We start from the raw sequence: 21,259 nt of genomic DNA, 5'->3' as shown, positions 1-21,259 counted from the left end.
GTGGCACAAATTCCTGGAAAATATGAACTTGTGTCGACTTGTAGAACTCAAACTGACTCGCAGGCGACGCTTTCTTCCCCCGTCCTCGTCTGTTCCTGCAAGGGAAAAGGGGCTGTGAGATTCAATTAGTATTTATTTTGTCTGGTTAAAATCAGATCAGATTTGTGCTGCTTCTTCCTGCTGGATATAAAATGGTTTGATCTTCAATATTTATGTCCAAATATACTGTAATATTCATCACATTTACATCATCAAAATGAGGGTGTAAACACCTGAATTCGTAATATTGCACATGCAAATGATTTGATAAAAAAAAACAGAATGTTTTACTTTTTATTCGATTAGTGTTTGGATTGTCACACACAGTTTAACCCTAAATGTAAATGCAACATAACGTCTAGATATGAAAGGATTTCTGAAGGATACCAACATGAAGAGCATCACCAAATGGGAAGCAAACTAAATGCCTTTCAATGATGATTTCCAAACTAGTCCAAATGCTTTAATCTGCTCATTTCGTCTGCTCTCTTTTATTTCCTACCTAACCTTGTTTAAGGAATTAACACATTCAGATATGAAACGGTACGAGACCCGCGCCAATTGACAGATATAAAAGTCCATGCTGTTACTGTGACTTCATCTTGAGCCTCCTTATTGAAGGAGCGTGAGCAGACATTTAATCTGGCCAAAGCGTGGTTTAATGACAATATCAAAGATGTAGAAATATCCACTGGCCCTTTAGCTAAAATTAGGTGTAAGAGTTGTTGTGGATCTCATCTAATACTGATTATACGTATGCTCTTCATAAAAATACTTACAGTGGTCACTGTAATAATGGGCCATGTTGCGTTGGGTCATTGAAATGCCAGGAATGGCGCCTTGCCGTGGCGCACGCTAAATATCAAACTGCTTTTGCTAAAAATTCCAAAATAAACGTCACACGGTTGTCTCTGCTGTAACAGCCAGATGTGAATAACACTCAACATCAGCGACTCTCACTCGAGAGACGACAGCGGACACGACAACCGCGTCAGAACAAGCGGAAGGCGATGTACTATAAGTTCAATACGCTTACTTTAAGTCAGGTAATAACAGGTAATGACAGGTTTATAGGAAAAACACTTCCTCTAAAGATGAGCAAAAACCAGAGTGTGTCTGCCTCACACGGAGCAGTGGGCTTTAATAACCAACACGTCACACAGCAGCTGGATGGAAGATATAAAGGCCTATAAAAAGGTACTGTCAGCGGTAGGATAAGGTGATAACTGGCCAAACCTGCACAAACAGAAACCCGACACGCACACCCACACACACACACACACACACACACGCACACACGCACATCTGCACGTACAGCATCCAAAGTGCATTGTTACATTAGCCCTGTATATCATAACAGACACGTCAAAATACATTATATACATTTTCCCAAATGCTAAACGATGAAATGTGAAGGAAGATTTCTCTTTTGGTTTTAATGGAAACAGAAAAAACGCAAAAAAGTTGTGTCGTCAAACTGCAGAGAAAGTTCATGTCAGCCGTCGTATCCAAAGTGCTTCTGGAGGAGATGGAAGTGAGTAGTCTTGTCATCATATCTTTATATAAATAACAGTCTTTGCTGGCAGGCCAAGTCCACACCTGCAAAACACGGCGTTGACAAGTGTTCTTCAAATGTGATAATGTGATACCATTTCCCTTTTATGCTTATTTTTGACCCAGTGGGAGAAAACAATACCAAGACCTTTATTTGTCGTTTGATATTAACTTCAAGCTAGTCGATGGGACTTTTTCAGTGACATGTTTGTGATGTTTTAAAAAGGCCTGAAGCGATGTGTGGTGCTCTGCCCACACAGAGGTTGCACGCTGGGTGCTTTTCTGAAACGCAAAAGGAGAAAGTGTAAAAAATGAAATAGTTTGGGGGGTTTCTACCTAAAGTGGTAACAACCGATTGCCATTACATTACAGGCCCAAAAACTACCCAGCTGGACTGAAGCCTTGGATGCAAAAATGATGAGAGGTAAAAGTTATAATGTTATTGTAAACGTGAGAATAGGAAGCTCGACAGGTCTAGCAACAGGAATTAACCTTGGAGGGCGGGGCTTAGGGAACGGACAGCTATGGTCATTCCATTACCAAAAAAAGGGGGGGGGGTCAGAAACTCTTTGGTTTAAACTAGCAGCTAGCATCAAGCCGTTTAGTTTTATTGGTATTGGACACCAAGAAACCTCCTCTTTCATTTAATTAAAAAATGCATATTTAGACATTCTTTGGACCATTTTCAAAAACAAGAAAAAGAAAAATAGGTAGCTCAGAAACAAACATATTCCCCATTCGACGTCCTGTGGTCCCCCCCTTTCTGTGTTTGGGTTAACAATCACATTCCTTGGAACCAAAAAAGCCAGAACCACGATCAAATGGGATTTAAAAAATGAACATTTTTCTGGAGGCACACTGGATGTGACTAACGTGAAAACGGACATAAAAACCATCCACGCCAACTAAAGCCAACCAACGCGCGGCCTGTGACAGAAGGGAGCACGCCATGTGGCGCGGGGTCACCGCCGCTGCACTCCCGGCGCTTTCCGTCCCATCAGTGGCACACGCTGAGCTCTTTTCGGACCAGGCACTTCTTGCACTGGACCACGCAGCACCAGTGGAAACGGCAGAGGCAGTTCTCCTCCAGCACCACCGTCTCCTCCCGGTAGCCGCGCTCGCAGCACAGCAGGTCGCAGCCGCTGGTGTCCATGGCCGTGCTGTTGCACACGCGCCCCCGCGTCCCCAGCGAGCCGGTCTTCCGGTTGGGGAGGCAGAAGTCGGGCGACTCGTCCGAGTAGATCAGGTCCTGCTTGTCCGGCGGCTTGATGTTCTGGCCCACGGGGATCAGGGTCTTGCCGTCGTTGCCACCCATCACCTTGGACGCCCCGTTGAAGCGCTCCAGCAGGCGGTCCCCCACCTCGTGGAAATGAGGCATCTTCTTCCAGCACGTGCGCAGGGTGCACGACCCCGACAGCCCGTGGCACTTGCACTCCGTCCGCATGTAGAGCTTCACCGCCTGGGAACGGGAGAGCGGAGGAGGGGCGGAGGGGGGGGGGGGAGCAGAGAGGTGGAGGAGATGAATGAGGGCGAATAAGAAGAAATATAGAAAAAAAAGGGGAAGGGCTTTTAAACTTGTACGCTAAAGGGAAGCAGGTCTGCTTTTGTTAAATGACAAGATCTCCACAGAAGTTATTTATTATTGCGTTTTCATAGTATATCACAGATAAAGCAACTGGATTACACACACACACACACACACACACTGATAGATAGGTAAGATAAAAGCAGACGCTATTCAGAAGGAATTTAACTCCCCAACCCCCGTCACCCTCCATGTTGCCTCTGGCCTTCCTACATCTAACAAGCCTTGACAACAGATCATTCACTTATACTGCACATAATTAACCAATCACACACACACACACACACACACACACACTTGCAAAATGTGTATTGGCGTATGCACGCGTGCTTGCACACAAACGGACGTTTGCGTGCGTTACGACTTATTTCTCAACCTCTCTGCGTTTGTGTGAAGGTTTCTCGTCACGTTTGTTGGCTAATGCTACAATTGCATTAAACTCCCAGAATCCTCCTCTCTCCTCTCTGCCCATCCTTTGACCCCCGACCCGAGGTGAACTTTGTGACTCTGCATCTGACATTTCTGCAGGAGGGTGTCACAAACAGAGCTGACATGCGGTTGTCCCGAGCCGCACGTCCAACGGACTCCTCTCCGAAGTTGCTGCGTCGTCGAGAAGGAGTCGAGAGGAGTCGAGAAGGAGTCAAGAAGGAGTCGAGAGGAGTCGAGAGGAGTCGAGAAGGAGTCGAGAGGAGTCGAGAGGAGTCGAGAGGAGTCGAGAAGGAGTCGAGAGGAGTCGAGAGGAGTCGAGAAGGAGTCGAGAGGAGTCAAGAAGGAGTCGAGAGGAGTCGAGAAGGAGTCGAGAGGATTCGAGAGGAGTCGAGAAGGAGTCGAGAGGAGTCGAGAAGGAGTCGAGAGGAGTCGAGAAGGAGTCGAGAGGAGTCGAGAGGAGTCGAGAGGAGTCGAGAGGAGTCGAGAAGGAGTCGAGAAGGAGTCGAGAGGAGTCGAGAAGGAGTCGAGAAGGAGTCGAGAGGAGTCGAGAAGGAGTCGAGAAGGAGTCGAGAGGAGTCGAGAGGAGTCGAGAGGAGTCGAGAAGGAGTCGAGAGGAGTCGAGAGGAGTCGAGAGGAGTCGAGAAGGAGTCGAGAAGGAGTCGAGAGGAGTCGAGAAGGAGTCGAGAAGGAGTCGAGAGGAGTCGAGAAGGAGTCGAGAAGGAGTCGAGAGGAGTCGAGAGGAGTCGAGAGGAGTCGAGAAGGAGTCGAGAGGAGTCGAGAGGAGTCGAGAAGGAGTCGAGAAGGAGTCGAGAGGAGTCAAGAAGGAGTCGAGAGGAGTCGAGAAGGAGTCGAGAAGGAGTCGAGAGGAGTCGAGAAGGAGTCGAGAGGAGTCGAGAAGGAGTCGAGAAGGAGTCGAGAGGATTCGAGAGGAGTCGAGAAGGAGTCGAGAGGAGTCGAGAAGGAGTCGAGAGGAGTCGAGAAGGAGTCGAGAGGAGTCGAGAGGAGTCGAGAGGAGTCGAGAAGGAGTCGAGAGGAGTCGAGAAGGAGTCGAGAAGGAGTCGAGAAGGAGTCGAGAGGAGTCGAGAGGAGTCGAGAAGGAGTCGAGAGGAGTCGAGAAGGAGTCGAGAGGAGTCGAGAAGGAGTCGAGAAGGAGTCGAGAGGAGTCGAGAAGGAGTCGAGAGGAGTCGAGAGGAGTCGAGAGGAGTCGAGAAGGAGTCGAGAAGGAGTCGAGAGGAGTCGAGAGGAGTCGAGAGGAGTCGAGAGGAGTCGAGAGGAGTCGAGAGGAGTCGAGAAGGAGTCGAGAAGGAGTCGAGAGGAGTCGAGAAGGAGTCGAGAAGGAGTCGAGAGGAGTCGAGAAGGAGTCGAGAAGGAGTCGAGAGGAGTCGAGAAGGAGTCGAGAAGGAGTCGAGAGGAGTCGAGAAGGAGTCGAGAAGGAGTCGAGAGGAGTCGAGAAGGAGTCGAGAGGAGTCGAGAGGAGTCGAGAGGAGTCGAGAGGAGTCGAGAAGGAGTCGAGAGGAGTCGAGAGGAGTCGAGAGGAGTCGAGAAGGAGTCGAGAAGGAGTCGAGAGGAGTCGAGAAGGAGTCGAGAAGGAGTCGAGAGGAGTCGAGAAGGAGTCGAGAAGGAGTCGAGAGGAGTCGAGAGGAGTCGAGAGGAGTCGAGAAGGAGTCGAGAGGAGTCGAGAGGAGTCGAGAGGAGTCGAGAAGGAGTCGAGAAGGAGTCGAGAGGAGTCGAGAAGGAGTCGAGAAGGAGTCGAGAGGAGTCGAGAAGGAGTCGAGAAGGAGTCGAGAGGAGTCGAGAGGAGTCGAGAGGAGTCGAGAAGGAGTCGAGAGGAGTCGAGAGGAGTCGAGAAGGAGTCGAGAAGGAGTCGAGAGGAGTCAAGAAGGAGTCGAGAGGAGTCGAGAAGGAGTCGAGAAGGAGTCGAGAGGAGTCGAGAAGGAGTCGAGAGGAGTCGAGAAGGAGTCGAGAGGAGTCGAGAAGGAGTCGAGAAGGAGTCGAGAGGAGTCGAGAAGGAGTCGAGAAGGAGCTTTGAAGCCTCTGCGAGCGCTGCGTGGGAAACACTAGAAGCTACCTGCCTCGGAGGCGTGAAAAGCAAAATGTGTGGCACGCTCTCGTTTTTTGTGTTTCAGAAACCTGATTCTTGTTAGAATATCAGCTTACGCCGCCACACATAAATGGCCCCCCCGGGGGCGATGGCTTTTCTCTTTTTGCGTGTTTGTGAAATGACAGAACATTCCACAGGACAAGCAACACCTTTTTTCCAGCGAAAACCTTCGAGACTCGGGAGAAAATTCACACGTCACAGGAGCAGTTTGTTTTTTTGGATTCACAGATTAGCGTTGTGTTCAACGCGTTTCTCACGTAAAGACGTCACAGAGTAACCGCACGCCGCCGGGCCTCTGACTGCGGGTCCGTTTCTTACCAGCCGCCCGGCCTCGTTGTTGTGCAGGTCGATGAGCGTCCTAATGTCGCTCTTTCCGCGTCTCCTCTTGGCGTCCATGAACTGTTTCGACTTTTCGTAGCCAAACTCCACGTCGTCGCCGCAGCCCCCCCACTCCCACTTGACTCCGTCTCCGGTGGCAGGGGACGAGGGCGGCCTCGGAGGGGCCCGGTTCCGGGTCGCCTCGCACCCGCACAGCAGGAGGTCGCCCATGCTGCAGGCCTGGGTCACGGCGTGGGTCACGCCCGCCGCCGTGATGGCATAAACAAACGCAGTCTCCCTGATGTCTACGAGAAAAAGAGGGGGGGGGGGGGGGGGAGAAATTCATTGATTGGTACCCAAGTTTGGCTTGCACAACATCAAAAGTCAAAACAGAGGGTTTAGAGTTACTAGCTGAGATGAACAGATATGCATAGACCCAAAGTTGTACACCATATGTTAATAATAAATAACAATAATACATTTCATTACAGTGGGTTGAAAACAATCCAAATGTGCTTTTGCCCACATGAATGAACTTTTCAGGTCGACCCTTCCCATTACGACACAGTGACATGACGATAAACAGCTGCACATTACACCCCTCTGCATTCAGACACCTGTTGATCGCACTCGATCAATCGCGGTGCAACAACTGCCATCCAATCATCTGCCCAGTCACCCGCGCGTCTGTCTCGCCGCCGCCGCCGCCGCCACGTCCCTTTCAAAACGGGCGCCGTATGGATCAGGACCAAAGCGCCCGTCTCTCCGTCCCGGGGTCCATTAGCGCGGCCGCCAAGCGCCGTTGGATCCGCGGCGATGAGAGGAAGTCTATTTCTCCCTCCGTCGTTCACACGCCGCAGCTGCTGGTTTATTTTGGAACGCTGCAAATGGATTGTCTCTCCTCGCCCCGGTGGCTTCAGCATCAGTCTCTTTACCCACAACCACTGCAGCTGTAAGAATGTCACAGAACGGCTCCGAGGCGGGCTTTGATCTCTTTGTCCTGTGAGACTCGGGTTATGAAAACCAATCCCATTTAAACCTGACACATCAGTTTGTTGCTCTGTGATGCTTTGGGAAGTAAAAAAATGACAATAAAAAGTATAATATAAATATATATCATGAGTAAAAGGAAAAAACAAAGCCAGCTCAAAGTAAGAGTAAGTAACAGTAAGAGTCAACGTGAGACAGGATTTAACTTTTGTCACAACATTTAACCAGAGGGGTCTGTGTAGGTCTCTGCTTAGATAGATGATAAACTCAGGACTGAGTATTTAAGTGTGTGTGTCTGTGTGTGTGTGTGCATTTGGAAGAATGAGAGGGAGGCAATGGCCACTTAGGGAGGCCTTGTATGTATATTCGGCGACTAGGGGAAGGAGTTTTAGGAGCTGGAAGGCGGTGAGCGTTCAGTCACCACCGCCATCATTGCCAACTCCATATCGCATGATTCAGTGAATGGGATTCATTAGGTAACACACACAAACACACACACACACACACACACACACAGACAGACACACAGAATGGGTGGCGTGCGACAAGACACGCACACCCCAGCACGCCGTGATATCAATACCAGCTGTGCAGCCGAACACCCAGAAATATGTCCGATGCAGGCCAGAATGTGTACGTTTGTGTCCATGTGTGTCAACGCGTGAACAGCATTGTTGTACTGAGCACACGCACAGCATTTATGACCAATAGTTCTCAAAGGTCACGTACGTCTTCATGCGGCGTTTGTTAATGCTGTGGATTTTGGATCTTCTGCAGTTGATTGCAGATTAGATAAATCGGTTGATTTTACCCGTGTGGTTGTGCACGGCTTGTTAACTGTGTGTGTGTGTGTGTGTGTTAAGTTAAGACCACACCCTACTGCTTATCCCGTGAAGCAGAATAGAACTGAATAGAACAGCAGCAACATACTCGAATCAAGTGTCATTCTCCAAAACGGCTGTGTACTTATTAAGAGACACATGTGTGACTCATCAGCACACAACTCGATGTTAGTTCAACATGGCGATAGTTACACAAGCCGTGTCCAAGCGAGCTGAGAGCTCGTCCAGATGTCCCCAGATGCCCCCCCGGAGAAACACTGCATTCTCAGTCACAGAGAATAGTATCTTGATTTTAGGGAAATAAGTTCTTACAACTCTTATTTGGGTTTATGAGAAAAAATATCTTGAAAAAGAGAGCTTTTTGTCGACTTTTAGTTTATCATTTTACAAAGAGGAAAAATAGGAAAAGCCGATGGAGGTATGAAAGTGAAAATGAAGCTATCAAGTCGTATGATCTTAGGGCCCCCCCAGTTTCATATTTGCCTAGGAGACATTAATTCCATACAAATGCGCTGGCATGGTGGGTGTCTGGGCCTGTCTACATCTGCTTCTAATTCCATAAGGCCCTTCTGCAGGAATTAGCACATTTTATGCCTTGACTTTAATGACATGGGATTTGAAAACTGAATGCAGTTCAACATAAAATCCCTCCACAGTTCATTGGAGCACAGTTTAATAAAAATACATTTTCAGAATGCACATGCGACATCCTCTGCCCCCGGAACCCTCTCATCGGCACAGGGAAAACACAGAGGAGGAGGAGGGGTCCCTCTCCCACGATGGCGACGGCACAAATAGATGTCACGTGTGCAGAAAGACTTACAGCACTTTAAATCTATGTGACAGAAATCCTGCAGCATCCAGTGTGACAGAAGGCCCTTCCAAATACATCCGAGTGAATGAGCATTAAATAATTGACAGTGTAAATATACTGAGACAACATGGACATAACAGGAATCCATGAACACAAATTCTCTAGAGAGAAACATCAGCCATTTACTTATATGGAAACACAAGAATAGTCAAAGTGAGTAAAGGTCCAACCCGTCTGCTCACCTGAGTGACCACCTGTCGTGAGAAAATGTTTCACACGATTGCTGACTGCTTCGTTTATTTTGCGACCCCCCTGTACAGCCAAAAATCAATTATGATTGTTTATTCCCCAGCAATTCAAATGCTTCACACACACACACACACACACACACACACACACACACACATTTCGTACAGAATCTATGAGCACATGGAGCACATGAATGTCTGCATGATCAATTGCTCTCATTTGTCCACGGACGAGCTCCACAGTCAGTCATGTGACGTGCAGCAGCCGTGCCAATAAGTAACGAACGCGCCGCACAGCACTAGTGCTGCGAGGTTTGAACGGCGGGTGAAGACAGCCCCGACATATTTTCGCAAAGTGGGCAGCAGACAAGTGTGTTTCGGCCAACTTGGCCACGCTCGCCTGCACCCTCTGGCTTTATTTGAACCCGAAACGTAGCATTAAAATGGAATATCCTCCAAAGTTCTACAAAAAGTCGAGACCGTATGTCGCTGCTTTGCTTCAAAGCATTTAATAAAAAACCTTTCTAAACGTGCACTTGCACATACACATGGATCAACCAATAGGGACTGAAGCAGCTATAGAACTCATCGCTTCGTACCCTCTGAGCACCAGGGAGTTAGCTTTTCTCTTCTCTCGGTCGGATACCTGAAATACAGCATTACACAAGCTTAAGAGGTGGTAACATTGTTGTTCTACTCCATGAAATACTATAGTAAATATACCGCTGTGGTATGTTGAAGCATACCAAGAGATTGGGACGCTAATTTATGTTTTGGTTTGCACAAATTCTGCAATTCTGTAATTATATAGGCCCGCGCGGTTTGTCATACGTGTTATGCAATTTGCGAGGGTAAGACGGGAAGCTTTAAAGCCACCTTCGTGGGACGAATGGACTTAAAGGTTCTGTACCGTCCGTATTACGATTTCCTAATTTCTCTACAAAGAAGACACCCAGTCAATAAAATATTCTGAAAGAGTCCATTATGGCTTCAGGTATCATCGAGGTCAATGAGGTTAAGTAAACCACTTAGAGAGAGTAAACCTTACACACAAAGGCACTTTTATTTTGACATTTACTGCTACTACTTTTTGATAAACAGCCATTAAGAGCAGATCCAGGTAATTAAGGCTTCAAACCAGAGGAGCACTTTGGCCTCTCTTATAGACAGGCAGGAATTTATGATTAATTGCTATTTTATCTTCTACTGGTAGATTCTTGTCCCCTTGTTTCTCTCCCTCCCTATCTTTGTGCTTGCACTTCTTTTCTCCTCTTCTTTCTTTTTGTGGCAGAGACACTTAATGCCAGCTTCCTGACTGCAACATATGAATCAGGTCTTCATGAAAGCTTTTTGTTACCATTGTCACATACATGAGAATACTATGAGATTGACTGTTAAAGTTCTGGCTCGGAGGTTCTCTGTTTTGATACCGGGGGAACACTTTGTGATATGTACAAATGCTATATTTTTAAATAATCTAAAATAAGATTGCCACCCACACTTGAATGTTGTATGCTAATTCAAATTGTGACTCAAAAATTCGGTATTGACGGTTACACTTCTGCATGTAAAAATATACATTTTCTTGATTAACATGTTCTGATCCACATCCTTGAGACAATAGTTGCAAACGAGCACACAACTTTAGCATGCACATCTTCTACAAATGAGTCAGAATAACCGGCTTGACACATGTGTTGTTGTATATTAATATCAATTTAGCGCTGTTTGATGACTAAACACAGAGATAAAGGCTCTCTGAGGTAGCAGTCCAAGAGGAAACAGGCAGCTCTCTATAGATATAATTATACAGGAGAAAAACCAACACAGTAATTGGGGGAGACCTAGCGGTGACCCAACATAAGTTATATTACAGACTTCAAAGAGCCGGAGGAAGATGTCAAGAGATCGTAAGAGAGATGCTGGGAGAAAAGGGGCAATTTCAGCCGGCCATTTTCAAGCGTGCCCAGTCTGATGAAGAGGAGAGTCGGTGAAGCGCGAATACGTCTGAACTACAACAACCGCCCTTGTCTGTCCGAGTGCCGTCAGACGCTGGACCACCAGCTCCGAATCGAGAGGTCACGGGGTTCAGATGAGGGACTCGCGGCGACACGAATGCGACGTGATGGGTTTTTTTTTTTTTAAAAGCCCCGTGAAAGGCTTTCGGTGAGGCGGACCGAGAGAGCCAGAAATAAAAAAGAATTGGATCAAGGCTACTTTAAGTCTGTTTGGATGGTGGAAGGCTGCTTCACTTCCTTCCAGCCAAAAGAGGGGCATCGATCACATCGGTTAGATGTCCCATGTGGGACTCCAGATTAGACAACAGAGACAGGAGGGTAGTTACCAACGAGCCAACACCCATCCCTTCCCCCACTCACCTTGCTGCAGTATTTTGCCAAAGTACTTGTTGTGGCTGGTGCAGTTCCACCGGCGGTACCTGAACTGGTACTGGCACTCCCTGACGCCCAGCCGGGCCCCTTTGGCCACCTCGCTGACGATCTCCGGCTGGGTCTGGCACAGCTCGGCCTGCTTCCCCGCCAGGCGCTTGGCCTTCCTGCAAATGCTGTTGGGGTCCATGACCAGCGGACTGCCCACCGCCCTGGAAAAAGTGGAGGTACCTCAGGGTTATAGAACTCTCTCACTTTCTCTCAGTGACACCATGGCAACAGCAAGTTCCCGCTCCTCTGCTTCCTCAGCGCTTCCAACAAGGTGCTTCCCGACGGGAGGCTCGGAGCTCAGGTTCGGGTTCGAGTGGACCTCCACGCTAGGGTGGATTTAGTGAAGCTAAAGGCGGACGTTCTGGATTTCCTGATGGTACAGCCCCTCGGGAGATGTTTTTAGCAGCTGAGGACTTGAACTGGCACTGCTAAGGCAACTCCCAGATTAAACCAATCCCAATGAAAAGGGCACATCGTGTATTACTTAAGAGTGTTTAAATGAGTCGCAAATGAAAATCAAGCATTTAGTGCAAATTAAAACATTAAGATATATAAATATAAATCTTGTGTTCCTCAATAGCTATGACGGATGAGTGTATATAATTAAGAAATAGTTTATTCTAACTCTTAAAGGGAAATATGGGCTGTGGTCACTTCAATGGCTTTATGAGATGACTTTATTCCCATTCTTTTCCTCCTCACCTCGCCTTAACTGCAGTCGGCTTTAAGCCCGCAGGTGTGATCCATGAAATGGGAGTCAAAAGGAAAGGCGAGACCGAGAGAGAGAGAGAGAGAGAGAGAGAGAGAGAGAGGTTTTTATTCAGCCTTGTCCTTGTTAATCGCACCGCCTGATATCATTCATCTGCTTCGAGAGATTGTTTTAAGAAGCAGAACAAACACTCTCTCGAATCCGCTCTCTTGGCGGTCTGATACCGGGCGAGACATTTGCACACACACACACGCACACACACGCACACCGTCCCTGTGTGTTTTTGAAGGTTTCGTTCTTTCATTTGAGAAAGCTATTTAAATGACTGACAAACATGTCAACACTTGATTGAATGGAAACACTATTCACAGGGAATCTTGTGTCGTTGAAGGGAAGCTCGAGAGGCAACGGCCCAGATACTGCTATCCACTAAGAGGGTTAGGGTTAGCGACCCACTAAGACACCACATGTAACATATAGCCATTATATCTGGTGTGTAACACACACACACACACCAATATCTGAGTACACACCCCAGTGACACCCACTGCTGCATCCCCCCTGTGATTATTGAGTGTAATGACAAGATGGCAATGGAAACAATGCTATATCGCTGATACAGGTGTTATAGTGTGTGCAACCCTTTGTGTGTGTGTGTGTGTGTGTGTTCTGCTCGAGTGCTTGCATGTTTAAGTAACCCAGGTAATGAAATCATACAGACGGCCTGTATGTGTTAATTAGCAGGTAGAGACACAACATTTAGCAATGCACACTCCCTCTCAACAACCGCTTATTATATACCCACCGCTCTCAGGCTGAGCGTGTGTGTGTCTGTGTGTGTGTGTCTGTGTGTGTGTGTCTGCAGGAGAGAGAGAGAGAAAGAAAGAGAGAAGCATGAATTCGGTTCTATTTCGATACAGTGCGTGTTCATTTGTTGGATGGATGGATGTGGGACATTGATTTTGCGTTTGCTTGGATGTGCGTGTGAGTCTGTGCTTGTGCGTGTGCACGTTGTGAGCTGCTCTGTCTGAAGCTCACAATAGCCGGCCTGTTTTTTTTTACAACGGGAGGTGAAGAGTTGTATAACTGGTGAGTTTACTGGATGACGTTTGGACAGTTCGAGCGCTTTGACGATGAGAGAAAAGTTTCCTCCTGTTCTCCTTTTGCAGCAGAGCTTCCACTGCAAAGAGATAAATTGCTTTGTGTGGAAGATCAGATGCGAGAATAAAATATATAATATATAAAATATGAATTGGATGTGTACTCATGCACTGTATGATAAAGACCTGTTTGCATACAGCTTTCCTTTTGTTCTGATTCCATGTTTGACATTTGGCACGAGAGATTACTTTATTTGTGTATAGAATGGATTTGGGAAATGTTACATCCTTGTAAACACTATTTTCTCTTTGTCCTCACTTCTCACAACAAATAAGCAGAATGATTTGAAATGCTGCCTTCTGCCACATCATGCAATTCATTTTCAACCTTCACATTGGTGGGAACATGTGAGTTTAAACAGACATCTGGACTAGGTGGTAAGTAGGTAGGTACTTCAGAGTGAAACCTTTTTGTTCTGAACCCTTCTTTCATTTGGGTTGAAAGACAATTTGATAATCCCTGATTAATGGACTGTCTCTAGTGTAAGTTTAGAAACAGGAGAATGGAGGAAAAAGGGGAAGGAAGTATGAATCAGAAAGTGAAGTGAACTGAGGTGGAGAAGCCCACTGCCGGCAATATATCCAAAAATGGGGTGCAATAATTGGATGATAGGATGACAGCGAGCGGCCTGCATTCTTGCCCTTTTTTGGAGATTGGTGCATAAAAGTGTGCATTCGTGCAAAGTTGAATAGGATCGAAATACTTTGCACACTCCTCAAAAGTCACAGGTGCAAAGTAAACGTTTTTAATAAATAGACCAGAGCTAGGGTGGCTTTTGGAGGTTCAGTGAACACACAGAGCAGGAGTCGAACAAATGATGCGCTGAATGGCGTCCTTTGCATTTAGCTCTATATACTACGAGTGTTGACTCAAATCCTGGTAGAAACATCATGTGTTTCTCCTGCTGCGGGGTCTTCTGAAGCCTCCACGAAGATAACAAAATACCTATCTACTGCATCATATTAAGATGAAAGGTACAATGTTAAAGCTGAAATGCGGTGTTTCAAGAGGATGCATGCATGCATGCACACAAATGCAATTTGCACAAAAAAGTTGTTTATATACAACAACAACAACAACACAAAGAGGTGTTCACTAGTTGGCAGGCATGTACGCAGATAAAAGCCCTCTCGCAGAGGGAACCACAGGGCCAGACCGCACTCGGATCCTCTTCGTGCAAACTGCCACCGTCGATCACGAAACATCTTGAAAAGATAAGTGCAAAATACCGTTCAGGACGTAGAGTCATTGATATTATCAAGGGCTTTAAGGAAACCTTGTCTCGCATGAATACTCCGTCGTGACAATGAGGTTCCCGGGGCAGAGACACGAGGAAGGAGATAAAAAAAAAAAAGACAAAGCGGAATAAATACCCCTATCAAACATAAGATGATAAGGTCTGTCCAATGCTAGAAAGCGCTTTTGACAAGTCGACCAGTAGCCCACATCAAACCGTGTCCTCGAGGGCTGCATCAGAAAGCGAGTAAACACTGGCGCTCAAAGCGACCTCAGGTTTCATTTAGGATCTACTGTACAGGGCCCTTCTTCTTTTTTCTTTCTTTCTTTTTTTTGTTTTTTTTTCTCCGCCCACGATTGAGTGAATTTCATCCCTCCTTAATCCCGAAAGTATGCTGGAGATGAAGACAGTCACGACAAGCGCTGTGTCTCAGACGCCAGCGTGGGGGGAGAGAATCAGGAGAAGGGGGTCAACGCGAGACAGCTAAAGAGAGGGTGTGTGCGCAAGGAAAGACTTCAGTGTACGACACCAATGAGATATTAAGCCATTAAGCAACGACAGTGAATTATAATCAAGAAACGGCAACGAAAATCACAGCACGTGTTCAATTGGTCCGGATACAGCAAATTGAAGAGGGGTGGGAACATAGTCCGCACCTTGTCGCGGTCCCCGGGAGGACGGCGTACGACTATGTGTGTGTGTGTGTGTGTGTGTGTGTGTGTGCCTCCGATAATTGCCCCCCTCTTGTTTTTCTGACCCCGCGGCCTGGGACACGTCGATCACTCCCAGACATGTTGGATCACGTTGGGGTTTTTTTTTTTTCGCTGATGTAAAACGAGGGTTGAGAAACAAAGGGGTTTGTCTCATTGAAATGTTTCAGCGCTCGTGATCCTAATGCACCGCCTGTTTAAATGTGTGCAATAAAGTGTCTCTAAGGCGAAAAAAAACCAACAACACAACCGCAATTGGACTCAGGGGAAAAACACTCAGGCGTCCGTTGTGCTGTCACATCTTGGCGCAGGGTCACGCCCAAAGACAGCCAAAGGGTGCAAGTTGTCCGAGCAATGGATATATTCACAGAGGGGGGTCGGAAAGGTGCAACGGGTGATTGTGGGGCTCAGCTCAGACTATGAAACGTGGAATGCAATTTAATATTAGCGGCTTTAAAAGTAAACGGGTGTCTGACTAAAGCTGACGTGACACACAGTCATAGAGTGTTTAACAAATATGTTCCAGAAACGGTGTATATGTTTGCGTTATTTAGGTCATGTCCTTGAAAAAAAGCTCTACGATGTGAGTCATTTGGTAAATGTGAAGTTATAATTTGGGGTTAGAGTTAGTTAAATCCAAAAAGGCATTAAAACCTGTGCTTAGCTGGTGTAGCCTGAACAATAGCTGGCAGTGTTACATTTTCATTTCCAATTGGCTTCTGCCAACCCAAAACCCGTCAGCAAGGTTTCATCCAATCCCGGTGAAACGTAGACGTATCGTGACTTTTGTTGGACCATTTGTAACATGTGCCCTGTGCATTTCTGACACTGGGACATATTTAAAGCATGAATGCCCACAGAAATGCATGCAGTGCAAACACACACACACTCACGTTTAATTCACTTCTCTCCCTAATGCCAAACCCACATCGTCATTATCTTTATCTGTACCCATCTCCCTGGTCCTGATTAGACATCTAGCTCTTCAAACCAGGAGAGGAGTGGACCAGATAAGATCAGTTACAATGAAACTCTCCTCAAGTGATCGTGGCGGTTTTGATTTTAGAGACTGTGCGTCTGTGCGTCTGTGCGTTCTCCCATAACTGAAGGAGTGCATTTGTACTTCTTTCCGTGTGCATGTTAAATAGATTAACCAGGATCCACTGATTGGAGACGTATTAGGAGTGACACACACACACACGTAAACATATAAAGGAGAATACTGAAACACACACACATACAAATGTGTGTGTGTGTGTGTGTGTGTGTCCACCTGTAGGCCTGCAGCACGCTGTGACACACACAAAAGAAAACCAGTATAGGAGAGCAAAGACATTCCTCACTCCTCTGGGTCTCCGAGCTCTCTGCTCTCTGGCCAAATGATTAGAGCTCTCTAATCAGCACAGGCTCTGAAAGGACAGCTATCGCCGCGCATTTCATCTCCGTCGCTCTCTGTCCGTCACTGCGGCTCCCCCCCCCCCCCCCTCAGCGACAACCTATCTGCACCGCGGGTATTTTCCTTCAAACGACGGGTACGGCTGGAGACGTGCGGAGACAGAGGAGGAGAGGTGCATGATGGTATGTCCAGCGGCTTTCAACAGAGAGCATCATTGTCCTGGGGGAGCAACCCACAGGTGTGGCTTCACCCTAGCTGCTCCACAGTTGGCCACTGTGTGTGTGTGTGCGTGTGTGTGTGTGTGCGTGTGTGTGTGTGTGTGTGTGTGTGTGTGTGTGTGTGTGTGTGTGTGTGTGTGTGTGTGTGTGCGTGTGTGTGTGTGTGTGTGCGTGTGTGTGTGTGTGTGTGTGTGTGTGTGAATCTGTGCCAGAAGGCATTCACATGTGTGTCTGTGTGAGTGTGTGCGAGGCCGCCCCGCGAACAAGTGAGCGAGTGAAAGAAGACGACAACGCGTGTCAGCGGGGATGAAAAGGAAGTAGCAGATTTCTCAGAGTTGATTCCCGTAATCCACTTCAGTTTTATTTAAAATGAATCTCTCCTGTGGTGCTGCCACTAAAACGCTGAGAGGGAAATGACAGAGATTGAACATAGTTTCACACATGCAGCTACTTAATATTTTCCTCACAAACTCTAGATTTATAAAGGATGAGGTAACACGTGCTTATCTTGTTGTTATACTGTCTTACAAACTATATATTTTCAGGTTTTTTTATTTTTTTTTAATCTTTCTGGTAATTGGATTCAGCCTTGGTGGATGACAGTGTTTAAGGAAACGTAAACGCCTGTATTGTTTTTGGCCCTTCTCTAAGACGCTTGGTCACAGGATGGAAATCCTGCAGTCCACACGTCGCCGTAAGGTTAAGACAAATGAACTGAGTCGTGACTTTTAAACCTCAAAACCAGACAACCAAATGGTTCCTATTGTGTCACTGGCCCACTTCGTGTGGCGTAGTTTCCGTTTGTCTGATCGTAGGACACGTTTTCTGAGGCGTGGCTGCTGAATACAGCTTCCAGAATAACATGTAAAAGATAACCAATTGTTATGAAGACACCCAAACTCCATCGGCGGGGAGTGCGGTGTGGACCCAACACATGTTTACCCGGACTCTGCCGGTCCTTTTTTCTTCACAGATTTTGGCTTAAAACGCACTGTGGTGGTTTTTTTGTTTGTTTTTTGCCAACAAAAAGAGGACAAAGATCAGGAGTCTTACAGTTTCGGGCGTCTTGGTGTGGATGTAACTCTCCATGAAAACATCTCGAGGACAACAAGTCCTTCACACACGTAGCCTTGCATCTTCTCATTCAGCGACACCACAGATGTTAACACGAAAGGACTTAAGGTCCCACATCTGTGGCGTTTGCATGTGAAGAGACGCTGCCAGTGCAGCAAGGACATGCACAGCCCCCCCCCCCCCCCCCCCCCCTCCTGTGGCACGACAACCCACATTGACCTTGACTGGGCTGTGAATGAACAGTGGGAGGATTCGTAAAAAAACAAAAAAAAAACAAATAACAAAGCTTCACATTCAAAAAGTGCCGCTTTGCGGAGGTTTGTGTGCGCGAGAGAGAGAGAGAGAGAGAGAGAGAGAGAGAGAGAGAGAGAGGGAGAGAGAGGGAGATACAGACAGACATGTTGGCCGTTGGACTGCACTCAGACTAACAGAGAGAGCTATTAACGAGTAGGAAACATGTTATCAGCGGATCTCTCGGGTCCATCTGGGTCTGTCCGTGTCTGTCTGTACGTCCGTCCGACTGTCACACACCTCGCGGAGCTCAGCCTGTATGGATTGTTTTATGATGACATATCCACTGCGCCTAGAGGGCCACCTGACATTCCTGCCTCTGAACCCCCCACTACACACACACACACACACACACACACACGGATCTCCCCGTCCTCTCTCCTCCGTGTATTACTGCAGGCAATGAGCAGCAGACACCTCTCTCAGCACCCTCCTTCTCTGTCTCCTTCATCACATTTGTGATGGAAACATACTTTAATTTGATTGGTTCACGATCTCTTGGTCTAAAAGACTAAAAAAAGTTTTTTAAAAACTGCTGTTTTAAGTGTTAATATTTTAAAACATAATCCATTAGACAGTTTATTTTATTTTATTACTTACATCTTATCATGTTTTAATATATAACGTTATATTTCCTGTGTTCACTCTTTTTGAAATGTCCCTCCAGCCATTTGCAGCAGTGAATTCTATATTTCATATTTGTAAGGCGCACGGCTCCCGGGCTATCCGGAGTATTTGGGTGAAAAGCCGGTAGGTGATAAATATAGTTCAACGTGGTTACGCTCCTCCGTGTTTGTGCCCGCAAATACAACCAAGTCAGATGAGATCATTTAAATCCCCCGGCGAGACACGAGCCGGATTAACATAAAACACGTGGTAAATTCAGAGCACTTACCACCAGAGTCCGATGATGTTGACCGGACACAGCAAGATAAAGAACAGGGCCAGTTGGATCCGTGATAGACGAACCGTCATGGTGAAGCCAGCGAATCCTCACCGGGTTTCCCCCAAGCGACGCTTAAACGACCGACGAGCTCAGCCGACACCGAGTTGGATCCTTCCTTAAATGCATAGAGGGTACCTGCTTTGCTTCACCACAAACCGTGTGCCGACGAGAGCGCAACAAGTTCCTCATCCAGCTCCTCTTCCGCGGGGCGCATCTTAGTGCGCGACGAAGCTGGTCAAGAGGCTAATGGAGAGATGTCCGCTTTTTTTCAAAGGTGTGGTTAACCTCTTCATTGTCGTCCATCTGCCTTTCACACGTGCTTGGCACGAAGGGTCCGCGCAGGAACGAGACGTGAGACTCCCGCGCGGAGGAGTCCGTTCTGACCCGCGAGGCGGCGCGCGGTGTTCAAGGAGGGGGGCGCGGGGGGGGGGGGGGGGGGGGGCACCACCGGGTGTCTCTTGGTGCGATGTTTTTTTTTTTCAACGATGAACTACATTTGAATTTTTCAAAATAGTACTGCGGAGGTGATGTTGCTCGTCTCGTGGTTGCGCGCGGCGCACTGGCGCGCCGATGGATTCGGTGGAAGAGGCTTGCGGGCGCGCACCGGCTGCAGGTAGAGGCGTCTGTGCGCCACGGTGCGTCGATGGTTGTTTTCTTTGGATCGTGAAGGAAGGAAAAAAATGCGCTCGTCTACTTCCACCCCGCGGCGAGATCCTGGCTGTCACTCAGAAAGAGAGAGAGAGAGAGAGAGAGAGAGAGAGAGAGACTGCAATTAGTTAATTAGCGCGCACACACACAGGGAGAGGGAGAGGGAGAGAAACGGGGGGGGGGGGGGGTCCCAGGACCTGTCATTCTTTATGTTTACGGTGGACCCGAAATCAGAGCCCGTGGAATGAAGTGATGTCAGCACAGGTGTGGTGGTACCTTTCTGATGGCCGTGCCAGTTTCTTTTCTCTGGCTTAAACCCCCCAAAGATCAAACCATGTTCCCTGGGAAGAGAAACTGCTGTTTCACATAACCTTATTCTGAGATGGGTTTGTGTGCCCTGCATTCCTCAAAGTGTGTATACGCGTGTGTGTGTGTGTGTGTGTGTGTGGACTGGGTAGTATTATCACCTATCTGGCCAAGGGCATATCCATTGAAATCCAACGCCGCCGTACTGTAGTCGCCCATAAAAGCCCCGACACCCGACTTCGTTCCACTGCGGTGATACAATCAATCACAAGTGTAACACGAGGCTGACTCAGCCGCGTCTTTCAAAAGGCCCCCGGCCCCCCGCCTCGCCTCTGCTCCGGTCATATGCCCTTGGCTGTAGCCCCGGCTGAAGGTTGACAGTTTCAAAGCGAAGATTTCTAAACTCCCAATGGTAAGAAATATAATAAAACGGAATCTATCTCAGATTTTTGCCCAAAAATATGGAATCTGAATCGAGGGGGCAGGTTTAATTTATTTTTCTAACCTTTTCATCCATTGAAATATGTTTTGTGTGAGCCACGAGCAAGGGTTGAAACCACTTGAAACAGGTCCATTCAAAACATAATGGAGCTTTTGCTTGATTTGGTTCATTTCCATCACGTATACTTGACATTTTAGAACTTCTGATGCTTTTCCCTCACTTTCCGTCAGACATTGATTGGTCCCATTTATTTCCCTGCAGCATGAAGATCAAGCTTACTTGAGGCCACTTTTCACATTTAATTTCACGCCTCCCATAAGTATCAATTAGTGTGTGTAATGCAGCTGAAAACGTGCCATAAGTCAACTCTAAAGGTGCACGAAACATGGTGCTAAAAGATCTTCATTTCATAGGAATTTTTCTTAATGTTAATGCGAGAAGTGAAGATATTTACTCGAGTCATCTGAGTTTGATTTGAATATATTTGTAGCTTGTGAAGTGTTTGGAAGCCACATATTTAGTCACAGATATGAGAGCTTTTGATATGTTTAGCCACCACAGTCACACATCCCTCATTATATCCATTGTACCAACTCAATGGGATTGTGTCACCTTTCCCGCAATAATCCCCGTCCTGTTGTGCTTCGAACTTCTGTGCTGGTGATTACATCAGGATCTTCTGCTCCTGTTAGATGAAGTCTAATTTCTATGGATCAGCTTATGCGCACTTTAAGCTGAGTGCGTAATCAAATCCGTTGAAAAA

General features: G+C 47.1%; 1 protein-coding gene across 1 annotated transcript; it reads right to left on the bottom strand.

The window, feature by feature from the left end:
* Positions 1-319: 319 nt before the first annotated feature.
* On the bottom strand, positions 320-19,495 carry wnt6b (wingless-type MMTV integration site family, member 6b). The gene is made up of 4 exons (XM_037489559.2): positions 19,050-19,495; positions 11,299-11,519; positions 6,027-6,331; positions 320-3,052 (listed from the first exon to the last, which is right to left on the bottom strand). Exons 1-4 carry the CDS (start codon positions 19,127-19,129, stop codon positions 2,591-2,593), a joined length of 1,068 nt encoding a protein of 355 aa, XP_037345456.2. The 5' UTR covers positions 19,130-19,495; the 3' UTR covers positions 320-2,590.
* Positions 19,496-21,259: the final 1,764 nt, after the last annotated feature.

Source organism: Pungitius pungitius, chromosome 10 (assembly GCF_949316345.1).
Source record: "Pungitius pungitius chromosome 10, fPunPun2.1, whole genome shotgun sequence".
In the NCBI taxonomy this organism is placed as follows: Eukaryota; Metazoa; Chordata; class Actinopteri; order Perciformes; family Gasterosteidae; genus Pungitius; species Pungitius pungitius.
Note: the sequence above shows the minus strand (reverse complement) of the source record. Positions and strands in the feature narration are given on the sequence as shown.